General features: G+C 43.9%; 1 protein-coding gene across 4 annotated transcripts in view; it reads left to right on the top strand.

The window, feature by feature from the left end:
* The window catches only part of SAP30BP (SAP30 binding protein), a 30,592-nt gene extending 15,973 nt beyond the window's left edge, over positions 1–14,619 (top strand). For 2 of the 4 annotated variants that reach the window (XM_031042211.2, XM_005141395.3), the window contains 8 exons: positions 2,773–2,815; positions 7,175–7,263; positions 9,837–9,928; positions 10,369–10,429; positions 10,933–10,984; positions 11,354–11,412; positions 13,411–13,495; positions 14,132–14,619. In XM_031042211.2, the coding sequence (XP_030898071.1) occupies positions 2,773–2,815; positions 7,175–7,263; positions 9,837–9,928; positions 10,369–10,429; positions 10,933–10,984; positions 11,354–11,412; positions 13,411–13,495; positions 14,132–14,313 (663 nt within the window). In that variant the 3' untranslated portion in view covers positions 14,314–14,619. Of the gene's footprint in view, positions 1–2,772; positions 2,816–7,174; positions 7,264–9,836; positions 9,929–10,368; positions 10,472–10,932; positions 10,985–11,353; positions 11,413–13,410; positions 13,496–14,131 lie in introns of all 4 variants that reach the window. The other 2 variants (XM_031042210.2, XM_031042209.2) reach the window with 1 other exon arrangement.
* The last annotated feature ends 455 nt before the right edge of the window (positions 14,620–15,074 follow it).

Raw genomic sequence — 15,074 nt, 5'->3', positions numbered from 1 at the left:
TGGCATTGTATAGCCTGAGTTGGCTACGTTTGTCCTGTAGCTTTAGGATTAAAGGATTATTAAGATTGTTGAAGAGCAAACTTCTGGTGAAACAAACTTCCTGATGATTCTGGAAATTCATAAAATATACTGTTTAACACTTCTGACATTTTAGAGGTATTCCTCTAATGGAAGTAACAGGAGAAGTTTCTCTCTCAGAATATTAGTTCATGTTTCCTGAGAATTGTGTGCTTGTGCTTGGTGCTGGCTCCAATGGCTACAGGTGACTTGAAAATGAGTTTCTGAAAACTTCAGAAATACAGCAGATACTGTTAACTGATCAGACAAGAGGGTGGTCTTCTTGATGGCATTTAGTACCTATCTAAAGCATATGAATTTGACTGTGCCACTGGGCTGCTTAAGTGCCTGCTTACTTTTGTACTCTTGGATGGTGAGAAAACAAGTAGGTAGAAGAAGATGGGAAGGGTAATGGAATAATAAAGACAGTGCTGGGTAAGAGGAAAGATCAAGAGATGCTCAGGGATGTAGCCTGTGTCTTCCTCTTCCCCTTAGTCCACTTAAAACTTTAAAAGATAAGAGAGCAGAATGTAATTCATTCAAGGTTGCAACAAAACAAGTTCCTTCGTTTCAACTCAAAAAACATTTGCTTTTTGTCTCAAACCAAGACAAGAAATACTTTTAATTACAGATCTAGCAAGTTGTCCCCTAAAGGGGATAAAGCAGCCTCCTGACCACATACATTTCCCTGCCCTGTGAATCACTGCGTGCTGCGGGGACCTCTGCTTACCCTGGGGCTGTTGCTCTCATCCTCTCCAGCCTGCATGCTAATGTGAATTGTCCCCACAACCCATTAGTTGCCACAGAACTGCCCTCGCTTCTCAGGTGTCAGGCTGAGGCTCGCCGCGTTAACACCATGTCAGTGTGGTTGAGCCTCACCACTTTAGTGCTGTGTCTGTGTAGGTTTGTGGGGAATACCACCTAGATTCCCTGGATTCCTGGCTTGCCAAAGCGGGCTAATTCTCTTGGCAGGGCTCTTCTGCTATAAAATGTCATGCTTCTGTTCAAATTTTCTTATGCTTGTGCTGTTCCTTCTGAACACCCTGGAAGAAGAGGTGTTAGTGCACTGCACCAGCTGCAATAGCTTACAGGATTGGAGCTGTTACTCTACAGTCCATCTCACATAGGTGCCTGGGGGCCTCCCAGCTGGCTGTTGAGATGTTCTTTTGGGTACTGCTTGGTTTTGACTAAAATAGCTTTAGCCTTGTATTTCTGTGATCCAAATGTACTTACTTTTTTTTTTCTTTTTCCATGGATGGCTATTAAAAGTGCAGCTGGTGCCACACAAAGAATTGAATTTTCTGCTTCCAGAGAGCTATGGCTTCTCTGGAAGTTGGTCGTGGATTTTCATAGTGGATTTGGCACAGCCTGCTTGCAGAGTGCCTTGATGATCTTTCTGGATTTTGCTCACCTTATACATCTCTCACCTGATTGAAAATGGAGTCAAGGAGGGATTTTAGAGAGCAGTGACTAAGCAGGAAGGAGGCAGCATTATGTCTGTGTCAGGTTGAATGAATAGCTTCAGTGTTTAGAGGCACTGAGGAATTTTGGATACACAGTCCAATGAGTCACAAAAGGGCTTTGGGGGGAGGCAGAGGGAAGAGGGCAGTGTTTGGATACAGTTGATACTGTTTCAGAAACTGTATTTGTATTGAACTTGGTATCACTTGTGACTACCCTGGGGTCTCTCAGAAGCACCAAAATATTTGAATATTGGTTTTAATGTAGTGAAAGCATATTTTAGAATGTCTTATCCTGCATAGCATCTGCTGCTCAGCAGACTGGTGCAAACATCTGCTGTGCTCCCACAGCTGAAGCAGCCTTAATTTATATAACTGAGGAGGAATTAGCTGTGTTGAGATCTCCAAACAGAGCATAGACCAGGAGAGGTTGCCCTTGAGTTTCTGGTAAAGCAGATCCTGGAAAGCAGGAGCCAAGAGAGACAGTGGGATCGTTCTTCCAAAATGGGAATACAGGATCTGCATCACCATCATGCTCCCTTGCATATTGGTTTGTAGAGGCTTTATGATCCAAAACCCTCAATAGTGCAGTTACAGAAGGGAATCCTGGCACTGTCACTCTGGGTGATTCCTGTGGTGTCACCCTGAGACCCTGCAGAGCCTGGAGTGTCTGCAGGGAAGCCAGTCCATGCTCCCCTCAAGTGTAATGCTTTGCCACTCACTCTGGGAGCATTTTGGCTGTTTCCATATTCCTCTGGGGAATGCATCCTGCTGACCCTGCTTAGAGGACTGCCAGTAGCACAGGGCTCTGCTTAGGCATTCCCAGAGCTTCAGTAGTTTTCTGTGGGCTGGATCCAGCTTGTGTTTAGCTAGCTATGCTCTAAAACATTGACTGGTGCCCAAGGCCAGTCACCAAACATGAAGGATCTATGGTTTGATCTGTTATGAAAAAAAGTCTTCAAGTACAGCTGGTTTTGTGGAATTCAGAAAGAGCTGAGTGTTCAGGAGACGTTGAAATAAAGCCTTCATTCTTTCATTAGACTCTTAACTTTGTCAGAAAACAGCATCCTATTAGGTTTTAACTTTCCATGGTACAAACATTGCCCTATGTTCTAATAACTTGCATTTCATTCCTAATTTTTATTCTTTTGTCTCAGAAGTAATGTGTACATTTGTAAACAAATGGACACTATAGCTATTGAGGCTGGAAGCATACCTTGACTAAAACCCCATCTTTCTTTCCTCTTCTTCCCAGGAACTCTCAGAACTGGAGAAAAGAGATCCTCAGGAGCTAGTTGGTAAGTTCACACAGAGGTATTAATTCTTCCATTTTTTTCAAACTAGACCTTCTAGTATTCCCCGTTGTAAGAAGCATCTTCACACTGTCCTGACGATGCTGCAGTTGGAATTACTGCCCTGCAATGTTTGATTTCCAGGGAATGTTTTCAGTGAAGTCTTTTGGGATAAAGGTACCATGCCCAAAAATACAGGCTGGGGCCACTTCCCCACACACACACATACACTGAGCTGGGACTGATTCCCCACACACACACACAGTGGGCTGGGGCTGCTTCCCTCACTCTTAGCCCCCCCCTCCCTTTTCTTCTTCCCTTCCCCTTTCTCTTCCTCCCTCCATTTCTTGCCCCCTCCCCCCCCCCTTTCTGCATTGCTCAGCCCACAGCAGAAGAATTTGTGTCCTTCCATGGATGGGTGACTCACTGGCATGTTGTTGCCTCCAGTTCTTCCCTCTGATTTGGCTGTTCTGGTGCCAGGAAATCAGAAACCCCCACGCCCTGGTTTATGCCAAGCAGACTTGATGAGCGTGCCAAAGAATGTAGCTTTAGAGACCAGCACCACTGGTTTATTGTCTCCAAGGGGAAGCCATGTCCCTCTGCTCACCCTTTCCAGGTCTTTCCTTGTTTGCTTTTTTTTTTTTTTTTTTGCATTGTGCAGCCTTTATAGACAAAGTAGCCCCTGATACTGCCTGTATCCCTTGTGATCACTAAAGATGCAGCATACAAGTAAACCTTGAAAGGGACAGGAATTCTCCATCCTGTCTGGTGAGCAGTGTTATTATCTCAGAGCCCTGCAGCACAATGCTTTACCTCGCCTCAGCTGATGCACACCTCAGTCTGTCTGGGTACAGCCAGCTTTCTGTTCCTATGCTCCCTATTCTTTTGGTTTTCACTAAGAAGATGTGTCTACCCATCTGCAGGAAATAAGACTATGTGTCCTCCAGCCGTGTCTCCAGCAAAGGCTCTGGACTATGAGCACACAGTTTGCTTTGTGGCACTTCCTGTCCTGCTCTGCACTATGTTTTTGTACTCTTGAATATACGGGCCAAATAACCCATCTATCTTAAACTGAAGCAGGTTAAATGTAGCATTTCCACTTAATCATTTGCCTCACCAAGGACTGGCAGGTAGATATTCTCCACTGACTGCTGAGATGATGAATCTCAGGAACAACTGAACATCTCAGCTTGCTCAGTGTGTACACTGGCTGTACAAAAAGCTTCAAGCACCTAGTGCTTGTCCTGTTAACATTTTTAACTTTTAGGTAGCCTTGGAGGAGAAAGCACAGGCTGAGCACCAGTGGCAGTGCTATTCAGCAGAGGGGTGTTTGAGCTGCAGACCTGGCAGTGCATTGGCTCCTACTGTCTTGAAGCTGTGGGATCTGCTTTCTGGCCTTCATGCTTTCTGGGCTGCAAATCTGATGAGGGAAGGTATTTACTTGCTGTGAGCCAGAGCCTGGGTGTGCCTGTAGTGATTAATTGTGCCAACAGACAACTTCCTGATGTCTCCACATGGAGATCCTCTAGGCCATGAGCCAGAAAGCACAGGCCCCATCAGAGGCTGCAGCCAGTGTCACTGCCACTGACTCAATGAAAAGTAAAACTTTGATCTTGGCAGAAATAACAGGATGCACAAAGCAGTTGGATGTTTCCTGTGAGGACACACCTTGTTAACTGTCTATCTGCATTTACTGCTCTATACATGGTGGAAAGTGCTGCTTGGGACTTTGGAAGAACAAAATCTTTTGTATAGGAGCCTGTGGTCATATTTGCAAATATCAGGATTATTGTAATGATAATCTCAGTTGCCCCTTCCTCTAGGGAAAAAGCTGGTGGGAAGAGGCCGTTCTGCTGTCTGTTGGAAAGGAAGCTTGAGGACTGCTCAAGGGCATGGATAATTTGAACGTCCTTACTGTGAATAAACCTGAAGGGGTTGAACTCATCCTTTTGTTCCTACTGATGTGGCATTTCAGTCTGGCTGCAATGTGATGAAATAACTGAGTAATGATGAATGTTAGTGCTCAGCTTGCGAGGTGCATGTAGCCTCATTGCTGACACAGACTTGAGTGTAGTTATGGGTGGATTGCAGTAGACAAAGATGTCTTAGTTCTAGTTCCTTGTAAGCCACTAAGAGATGCTTTCCCTCATCAGCATACTGTTGATGATAAATGATTACTTTCACATGGGTCAAACAAAAAGAGCAGATGAGCACCAAGACCTGAAAGTCACATATCAAAATGCATTATCTCATTGGAAGCTCTTGCTCTGCCTCCAGTGGTATTTTTGTTTCAAAGGAGCATGAATTGATTGCCGAACATATTCATGATTTTGGCTTCTTTGCTGGCTAGACGGAGTTCCTGAGTTTATACGAGCCCACAGTTCCCCTCCCCATATGTGTTTTGTTTATCTGTGGCTCTGTGGGTGATCTGCAAAGATAAAGAGCCTGGGGAAAGTCTATCTGGAGCTAGGCTTGATTTTTTTATTTATTTTTTTTAGGTCCTTTCTTTGCCTCGTGAAGTCTGGATTTTGTGCCCTTTTTTGCTTTTTAATGCTTCTCCTGATGCTGTGAGTCTCTTGAGCCATTAATCAGCTTTCACCATTTCCGGAAAGCCCCGTGTGCTGTCTGTTGTGCACACTTCTGCCTGTTTGCTACTGTCTTTCTGGATTCCTGAAACTCTAATTAAACCAGAGGCTTCCCTGCCCCACCAGCAGCTGTAACCTTTAACAAGTGTCTGCCTTGTTCTCAGGGAGCTCCAGTTTGCCTGCCTATGTGCAGGGGCTCTGGCAAGCTTTCCTTCTTCCATAGAGCCACCCGCTTAGTAAATGCCAAAGGACGCTTTTTGTTCATTACCAGCAACTGCTGAAGAATTTAACCCCTCAGCAACATCTTGATCAACTAGAATGAGTGGTCGCTTGCAAGCTTTGCATCTCTAAATGATATCGTCCTTAGTGCATTTCATTTCGACAAAAGAAATGGAAACTGTAGTAGCACTGGACTTGCGTAGTGTGGATTATCTGTAACCTCAGCTGTGGAGCACTGTGCTGAAGGCAGGAGAGTACACTCTGCTCAAATGCTGTCTGTCCTTTGGGCTCTTCTGGGGTTTAGTCAAAGGAGCTGAACCTGAGCATCCTGAAACTGCAGGTCAGGCAGCTTTTACAGAGGAATGTATAATGGAGGAGCTGCAAATGCAAATGGCTTGGTTGAAATTACTTCTGTGCTGGCATCGGGTCTCTTTTATCCGCTACAGACTATGACTCTGGGATGTGTTCTCTGTACAAATTATGGTTAAAAACAATCTCAGCTGCTTAAAAGTGGTACGAATCTCTGCTCCAAGATTTGGCTAGAAAACTGCCTGATAGCAGGAAAGTAACTAGCAGTAGGGGGAAATGTGACTGTTTCTTTTGCTGGTAACTCTGTAAACTAACCTTTACAGAGCAGTCAGGTACTGGTGTTAGTGTATCCCAACACAAACTGCTATAGAAATCTGGCAATATGTGCTCGTCTGTTCTCAGTCCTGCAGAACGAGTTGTTCTTTCTTGCAATAAACTGAACTTTGCTGACTCTGTAAACAAAGATCAAAGTGCCTATTAAGAAGCGTAAATCTAAGGATGAAATGTAATTTCTTGTGGTTAACTCCTGACAGTCTTGGGGAAGCTTGTTCCTTGAGCCTTTAAGGACCAAGCCTTAAACCATTTTGGTTCATGTAGGCAGGTCTTGAAGTAAATAGTACTCAGAGTGATTACCACCTCAAAAATGGCAATGGAACAGGCTGCTTTAGATTGATCCTGTGGTCATCCACATACACAGCCTGATTCTCCCTGAGAGAGTATCCTGGCACAAGTTTTGTCAGAGATTCCAGGTTATCTGTGCTGTTCAGAGCAGGACTTTAAAGTGCATGTGGAAGACCTGGAATAGTGGAGGGCTCAGTATGTGGTGAACAGTGGAGGGTTTAGAAATACGTTCCAGAAGCCAACCTTTGTTCCTCCGAAGATCCTTTGCCTTTGAGGATCTTATCAACAATTGCAGCTCAAGCGTGAAGTAGCTTAGCTTTTCACATTTCTGTTCTGCAGTTTAGAGACCCCTGAAAATAAAGCTTTAAGAATGTGTGCCACAGAGCCGCAGTATGAGGTAGGTATCAAGCAAGCATCATATCCTTCTGATAATACATGATCTAAGGTTAATTGCTTCTTGCTCAGCACTTTGAGAACACCACAGGTACCAGTTGACAGCATTCCATTCCTTTACCCAGCTGCTCTCAAAAATAAAGTAGCACTAGCAAGGATGTAAAACAAGTTTAATGATTTGCATGGCTTAAATTCCCTTTAGGATGGCCAGAACTCATGCTTGCTTTGCTCTCTATAGCTTCTTTTTCAGAGAGGGTGCGGAACATGTCTCCAGATGAGATCAAAATCCCTCCTGAGCCTCCTGGCAGGTGTTCTAACCACTTGCAGGTTGGTATAAGTCCACTTTTTTTTTTTAAAGGCTTGGAGTTCAGTACAGGGGGAGGGAGGGTGTTGCGGAACTCTGCCCAGTGTTTTTGTACAGATAAAATTCCAGCATCAAAGCTGGGGTTTACTACACCGAGTTTGAGTGCACCATGTCAACGCTTTAGACTTTACAGCATTTCTGGTTCAGGAATCTGAGAAGCTTAAAGCTGTTTTCCAGTCTCTGTGGGTCACTTCTTTAAAATGGCTTGTGATCCCACCAGTAACTTGAAAGCGATGTTTACTGTGAAGGCTGCCCTCTTGTTACCTCAGCACATTCAGCTCTGTAGGAAAGAACAAATCATTGCTTTTTCTGTACGGGCTCAAGAATCCCCAGACTGGAATAGTTGAGGCAGCATTGACAGGATTCCTTTTCCACCTACGTATCTCTAGATGATAAACATTGAGGAGGAAGGTCAGTAACTTAGAAGCAGAAAAAGAAAACAAAAGTGTTTTCTCTCTGATGCACACTCAAATAATTGTAGTAACCAACTTTGTAATAATCTTCTGCTCTGTTCTCTTCCTCCTGATGGGAGGACAAGTGAAATATCAAGGGCTGCTGTTTTCTACCACCCATTTTAATTTTAACTGCAGTTATCTGCCCAGTAAAAATACACCTAAATAATTACTTCTGGAATGCTCTCTAAAGTAAGCTGTTAATGTACAGTGATGATTCAGAACGACTCACCATCCAGGTTAAGCTTTCTTCTTCACACATGGCACCCCCATTCCTCCTCCTGCGCTGTAAGAGGATTTTACTGTTCTGACATCAATGAATTGGAGTGGTTTAGATACAAGGAATGCACAGAGCTTGAGAGAGCAGACAAAATAAAGCCAATTTTCTTTCTTTTTGACAGCAGTTTACTATGTTAAATCAAAAGAGAACTTGTCCTCTGTTAGTGGGTCAAACCACATATTAGAGTATTTGGAACATGGAGATGGGATTGTTCTTTGGAGATGCACAATATTCTAAGCTGTTCACTGTTTGTTTGCTCTTCCCTTTTATCAGATGCTTTCTCTAATAAACTGTATCTTGAGCTATGCCAAAGGGAGCATTTCTTATTATAAAGTTGACTGAGTAAGTCCCCATCTGTGGACTTTATGAACCATATTGCTACCTACGTGGGGAGAGCACAAAAGGCAATATCAGTTGTTTGTACTCCCCAAATTCACCTTTTGCAGTTGTTCCTTCAAACCTCATGATGTTTGTGCTGGCTGTGGAGATCGTGTAATTTCTTCTTGCTAATTTTATGAGGACTGGATGAAAATTTGTCTTATAAATCTTTTTTTAAGGTTGATGAAATAGGAGTTGCATGTCAGCTCTTAAGAGTCCTCTTTTATTCAGGCATCAGCAAACCCCTGTGTGACTCATCTGCAAAGAGAAGCTGATTCCATCTAACTGGTCACTTGTGCCAAAGCAGGGATATACAAGTACATTGTTCCTAAGAGCTGTTGGCTGCCAGAATCATGGAATTGTTTGAAGGGACCTTAAAGCTCATCCAGTTCCAACCTCTGACATGGACAGGGACACCTTCCACTGGAGCAGCTGCTCCAAGCCCCTGTGTCCAACCTGGCCTTGAACACTGCCAGCGATGGGGCAGCCACAGCTTCTCTGGGCACCCTGTGCCAGCGCCTCAGCACCCTCACAGGGAAGAGCTTCTGCCTAAGAGCTCATCTCAGTCTCCCCTGTTCTGGCAGGTTCAAGCCATTCCCCTTGGCCTGTCCCTACAGGCCCTTGTCCCAAGCCCCTCTCCAGGTTTCCTGCAGCCCCTTTAGGCACTGGAGCTGCTCTCAGGTCTCCCCTTCAGGAGCCTTCTCTTGTCCAGGCAGACCCAGCCCAGCTCTCTCAGCCTTGCTCTAGATCAGAGCTGCTCCAGCCCTTGCAGCATCTCCGTGGCCTCCTCTAGGCTCGCTTAAGCAGGTTCATGTCCTCATGCTGGTAGCCCCAGAGCTGGGCACAGGGCTGCGGGTCTACTCCAGTAGACACCAGCAGCAATACCTAATGATCACATTTGGTTTAGCTCTCCAGAAGAACTTGACTCTGCTGATGTTACCCAGGTGTAGCCATGACCCTTACCTTCTGTGCAGTGTGTAGCCCAGCAGTGTTTTTTCAGGTGCATGCCTGAGTCTGAAGGTGGGTGTAGTGGTCACTCTAAGTTGTGAGCAACCTTTGTGGATTTTACCTGTCTCTGGACTGGTTTCTACTTTTCTGCAGTCATGGCTATAAAGAGGAACAACAGACTGGGCAGAAAGGGTGTGTGCTTCTGCCTCGTATGTGAATCTTTGATCCCTGAAGCCTTCAGAAAGTGCAAAGATCAATTCCGTTACCCATCCAGACAGTTCATGAAGATACTTTCAGACCTTAAAGAAGCAAGTGGCTATACTAGTCAGCCTGCCTGGCCTTAGGGGAGAGGTGGAATCCTTGCTCCATGCAAGGAGGTCACTGATTCACCTGGTTTGTTTCCACAAAAACTTTTTGAAAGTCAGCTGAAATGAGCCACATTTTTATAATGGCTCACCCTATAATCTTTCTCCCTTAGGATAAAATCCAAAAGCTATATGAGAGGAAAATAAAAGAGGGCATGGATATGAACTACATAATTCAAAGGAAAAAGGAGTTCCGTAACCCCAGGTCAGTGGCCATCTTTTACTTTGTGACCAAAGCACCACAGAGCAAATTCCAATAATTTTCCTCTTTACTGGAGTTATTGCAGAAACAGCAAAGAGTACCACTGCTTATGAAAACAAGACAGACATAATTTGATGGTAACTGGAAAAGTAAAACTTTGTGTTCTTTGAGGCAGCAGCTAGAGTTGGTGTGGTGGTGGGCTTTTAAATGTACAGGCTTTGGCTGAAGTATGTTAGAAGATGTCTGTTTGGGGAGCTTAATTTGGGGGAAGTGGGAAAACTGTGGTTAATGTCATGCCAGATCCATCATAGCAAGTGTAGCTTCCCAGGTTCTGATTTTCCTCTTGCAGTGTGAAGAGGTGACAACTCCTTTATACTAACAGATGTGAAACGCTTCTATTTACTTCTAGTTCTCTGTTCTGAACTCCTGTCTTTCCTTTGCAGCATCTATGAAAAGCTGATCCAGTTTTGTTCAATTGATGAACTTGGTACAAATTATCCAAAGGTGAGGTGCCATACTTTTGACTGGCAAGGAAATGGTTATAAGGTAATATATATATATATGGTGTAAGGTTTCACTCAGGCTTTACTGAGCCTACTTGTTTAGAGGTCCTTTAAAGGAATTTTAGTCTGATCCTCTGCATAGAAGCAAACGTTTTTCTGCGGTACTGAGCCTCAGTGCCTTCAACTTTGCTACAGTGATTCTGAACAAAAACTGCTGAAGTGTGGAGATTTATCTGTAATGCTGTGGGGAGAGATAGAAGCTGAGCAGCAGAAAAATGCATGACTTTCCCCAGCATCCTTTTGGCTTCGGTGCTCTTTTTTCATTCACAGCAGAACATGGTTCTATAAAAGGTCTAATGTGGTCTTCGTGTCATTGGGGTACAAGAAGTCAGTAGTGAATATCATCAGTCAACAGAAATCTATATAGCATTTTTGAGCTGTGCTCTCTGTGTGTGTGGAAATAGCCCTAATCTGACTGGTTTGGGATTTTTTTTTCCTCTTTAGGACATGTTTGATCCTCATGGCTGGTCAGAGGATTCCTATTATGAGGCATTAGGTAATTAAAAGGAAGTCTTTTTTTGTCCTAACTTGGCTCTTCATGTTTTGTAGTTAATTAACTGGACTGGAGTCTTCACTTCTTTTATAAATAAGAAAGCATCACATGCTTCTCTAATTACTTAATTCTTGTTGGATGTGCCTAAATGTTAGTGATGCTTCATCAGTCTGAAAAGGTATTTCATTTAAATCGGGTTTTCAAGGTTTCCATCTCTTAAATAATTAATTTAGTGCAGTAATGCTTTGATTACAAAACAGTAGTTAGTTTCATGGTAGTTTCATTTTCTATACACAAGGTTTTTATTGTTTATCATGGGAAGTGAGTGAGTTTTTTACTGTTTCTAGTGCTTTTAACTTTAATCTTTCTCAGCTAAAGCCCAGAAGATTGAAATGGACAAATTGGAGAAGGCCAAGAAAGAACGCACAAAGGTAAATATTCAAAACCGAAAGAGGCAGAGATGCAGGGGTTTTGTCTCTGTCCCTGCTGAGTTTTATTTTATTGCTTTGCTCTTATGAACTCTGCTTATATTTCTTGTTTTTTCCTGATTCTCTCCTTTCTTCTTGCATGTCCTTTTCCAAGCTGCACAGATCCAAGTTCCCTTCATTATAGGTCCAGTTGTCCAGATTTGTTCCACTGGATTTCCTTCTGCTTTGTCAGTATTTTTAAACCAGAGGTGTTAAAATAGTGCTTAGTAAGCCAAACACAGACAATATAATGCATTTTAAAAAAATGCTTTTTTTGTTTTGTTTCTTAATCTATAACATTTTTCTTGGTGGCATAGCCCAGTTATAGCTTAATTTCCTCACCATATCTCATTGATAGTATCTGCTTTTATCTGCTTTCTGTTCTCCTTGATAATTACTGTTTTGCATCTAATTTCTGGAAATGTTCCATCTATTTTAACTTCAGCTGGGCTTTTCACAAAATGTACATTCTTATGTGCCCCCCCAGAAGAACACAGACAAACAAGCTTTGGAAGATTTTATTCCTGTCCTTCAGTGATGTTGCCTTTAAACCAGTGGCTGGTATTAAAAAATTGTTTAAGGTTAGAGAATGTCATCCCACCTTGCGGAAGACTCTTTCCATATTCAGTATGTGGAGGTTTGTTTGGGTTTTTTTCGTGGAGTGCATGCTCTGTTTTGTTTTGATTTTTGCACAGTAACCCAGGTATCTGTTACATCCTTGCTCTTACCTGCAGTGTTGAAAGTATGAGGGTTCATGCTGCTATAGCTCTTGTTGCTAGGCTTCCTGTGATGATGCAGTCAGTGAATTGGGCATGGACTTGTCTTGCATAGAATCATAGAACCATAGAATAGATAGGGTTGGAAAACACCTTAAGATCATCAAGTTCCAAACACCTGCTATGGGCAGAGACACCTCACACTAAACCATGTCACCCAAGCCTCTGTGCAGCCTGGCCTTGAACACTGCCAGGGGCGGAGCATTCACAACCTCCCTGGGCAACCCATTCCAGCACCTCACCACCCTAACAGTAAAGAATTTCTTCCTTATATCCAATCTAAACCTCTGCTGTTTAAGCTTCAACCCATCACCCCTTGTCCTACCGCTACAGTCGCTAAAGAAGAGTCCATCCTCAGCGTCCTTATAGGCCCCCTTCAGATACTGGAAGGCTGCTATGAGGTCTCCACGCAGCCTTCTCTTCTCCAGGCTGAACAGCCCCAACTTTCTCAGCCAGTCTTCATACGGGAGGTGCTGCAGCCCCTGATCATCCTCATGGCCCTCCTCTGGACTTGTTCCAACAGCTCCATGTCCTTTTTATGCTGAGGACACCAGAACTGCACACAGTACTCCAAGTGAGGTGTCACGAGAGCAGATTAGAGGGGCAGGATCACCTCCTTCGACCTGCTGGTCACGCTCCTTTTGAGGCAGCCCAGGACATGGTTGGTTTTTGGGCTCAAGCGTGCACTAGAGCTGGCTCATGTTAAGTTTCTCATCATCCAACTCCCCCAGGTCCTTCTCTGCAGGATTGCTCTGAATCTGTTTTCCTCCTAACCTGTAGCTGTGCCTGGGATTGCCCTGACCCAGGTGTAGGACCTTGCACTTGGTGTGTTTCTTAAAAGCAAAAAAGAAGGGGAACTTCTGACTGTACAAATGCATTCTTTAATGACCAGAATCTGTCCTTTCTGAGCTATGTCGAATTCCTATGCTTATAGCAGGTAATAAACGCACTTTCATTGTATCTGACTTACAGCTGGGTTGCAGGAATCTTGAATAATCATGACTTCAGTACGTTTTGGCCTGTTGTCTACATCTCCCTGCATGACAGCTCAGAGGCCAATGTCTTACATAACATTAAAGCTGTTTTTTAAAAACAGAGTGGCAATGTGAGTTAACAAAAGACTGTGTATCTTAATTACTCATTTTTTGTCTTTTACCTGTTCTCCTGCTTGTCTCTCACTTCCCAGATTGAATTTGTGACTGGCACTAAAAAGGGTACAACAACAAGCGCCGCTTCTACAACCACCACAACAGCCAGTACCACTGTGGGAGGTAAAGAACAGATATGATTGTTCCTGTTAAGCTGCTGTACTGCCTGGATTAGTGCTTCCTGGAAAGCCTCAGGGCTCCTTATTGTGTATATAATGCAAGAAAGTATTTCCTCAGGGGCTGATGGACTACCTTTTTCTCTAGTCCCTATATCCCATGGCTGTCCTTCTGGAATGAAGGACTAGGGCCAGGTAGGATAGTGAAGAGATTTATTATAGCGGGTCAAGAAACTTGCTGATACCCATGGTTGTATTCTTGGGGCTGATACATCTCAGGGTATTTAGAAAGACTGAAAATGACTCTGCTGCCTACCTGCTGCCTTTTAAACTGAGAGGAAGGGAGAAGTGTGTCCTGTACCTGAGCAACTGGGATAAATGTGCTCTTTTAAAATTAAATATGCTTTGGGGCAGAGAGTGAACCTGGCTCTCATTTGGCTGGAGTTCAGGTGTAGAGTTTTACTTTGACTCTTGAGGTATAAAGTCTTCTTCCCTCGACATTTACTGCTGAAATAAATGTGAGGGGAAGTTGTCTAGTCAAGCAGTGGTATGTTAAGAGTTGACAAGACAGGGTGTTAAGAAGGGACTGGTGACCTGTAACATAATGCTAATCCTCCCTTGCTTGATCTAATCAAATACACAGATGCCCAGAAGAGGAAGAGCAAGTGGGACTCGGCCATCCCTGTAACAACAATAGCTCAGCCCACCATTCTCACCACTACTGCAACACTGCCAGGTGTCGTCACTGTGACAACCAGCGCGAGTGGATCCAAAACTACAGTGATATCAGCTGTTGGAACCATTGTGAAAAAGGCAAAGCAATGACTGGTGTGCTGGGCCTCAATTTTTGGACTTGTTATTGCATTTGTTCTTGGAGGGGAGGGGTAGCTTTTGCCTTTGGGAAAAGTTGACAAGATTCTTTGCAGCAGACCACAGTTCCCTTTGGAAGGAATGGGGGCAGGAGCAGGCATGCCAGCTGTGTGCCCACAGGAATGGACTGCTGTCGAAAATGCTTCTGCCTTTCTTGCTGAGAGAAGAACTAATCTGTGTGTGTTGTGCTGGATGAAGCTGGTATCTGGAGTCAGCCTTTTAAACTGCTGTGCTAGGGCCTTGCCCTACTTGTACGGCTGGTGGGGGGGGGGGGGCCGGGCGGGAGAAGGGGCACAAAGCAAACTGTGCTAACTCAGTTCCAAGGGAATTAAAGCAAAGACGATTGGTCAGTGTCCATCTTCAACTGTGTAGCAAAGACTTGATGTGATCTACATCTGTGAATGTAGATTATTACAGTACTGTCATCTGTACCTGTGTGTGCGTCTGTGTAGCTCTTGGTGCCACATGTTAGATAGTTTAAGTGTTGAGGAAACTGTGCTGAAATAGTCGTGACAGTCTTGCAGGGATGGAGATTTCTATGTAGAACCTGTAAGCTGCAGAGGTTTGATTTGTGAGCTCCTTTGCAAACACCTGTGCAGAAAAGACTTCTATTGCTACAGAATGAGATTGGTCAGTGGATAAGAAGAGAGAGTCTTATCTTTCTTGTGGTATTGTCCATCTTTGTGCTAGATAGTGATGTACTGTGAAATGCACAC

The sequence above is a fragment of the Melopsittacus undulatus genome, chromosome 11 (assembly GCF_012275295.1).
Source record: "Melopsittacus undulatus isolate bMelUnd1 chromosome 11, bMelUnd1.mat.Z, whole genome shotgun sequence".
NCBI classification, from domain to species: domain Eukaryota; kingdom Metazoa; phylum Chordata; class Aves; order Psittaciformes; family Psittaculidae; genus Melopsittacus; species Melopsittacus undulatus.
Note: the sequence above shows the minus strand (reverse complement) of the source record. Positions and strands in the feature narration are given on the sequence as shown.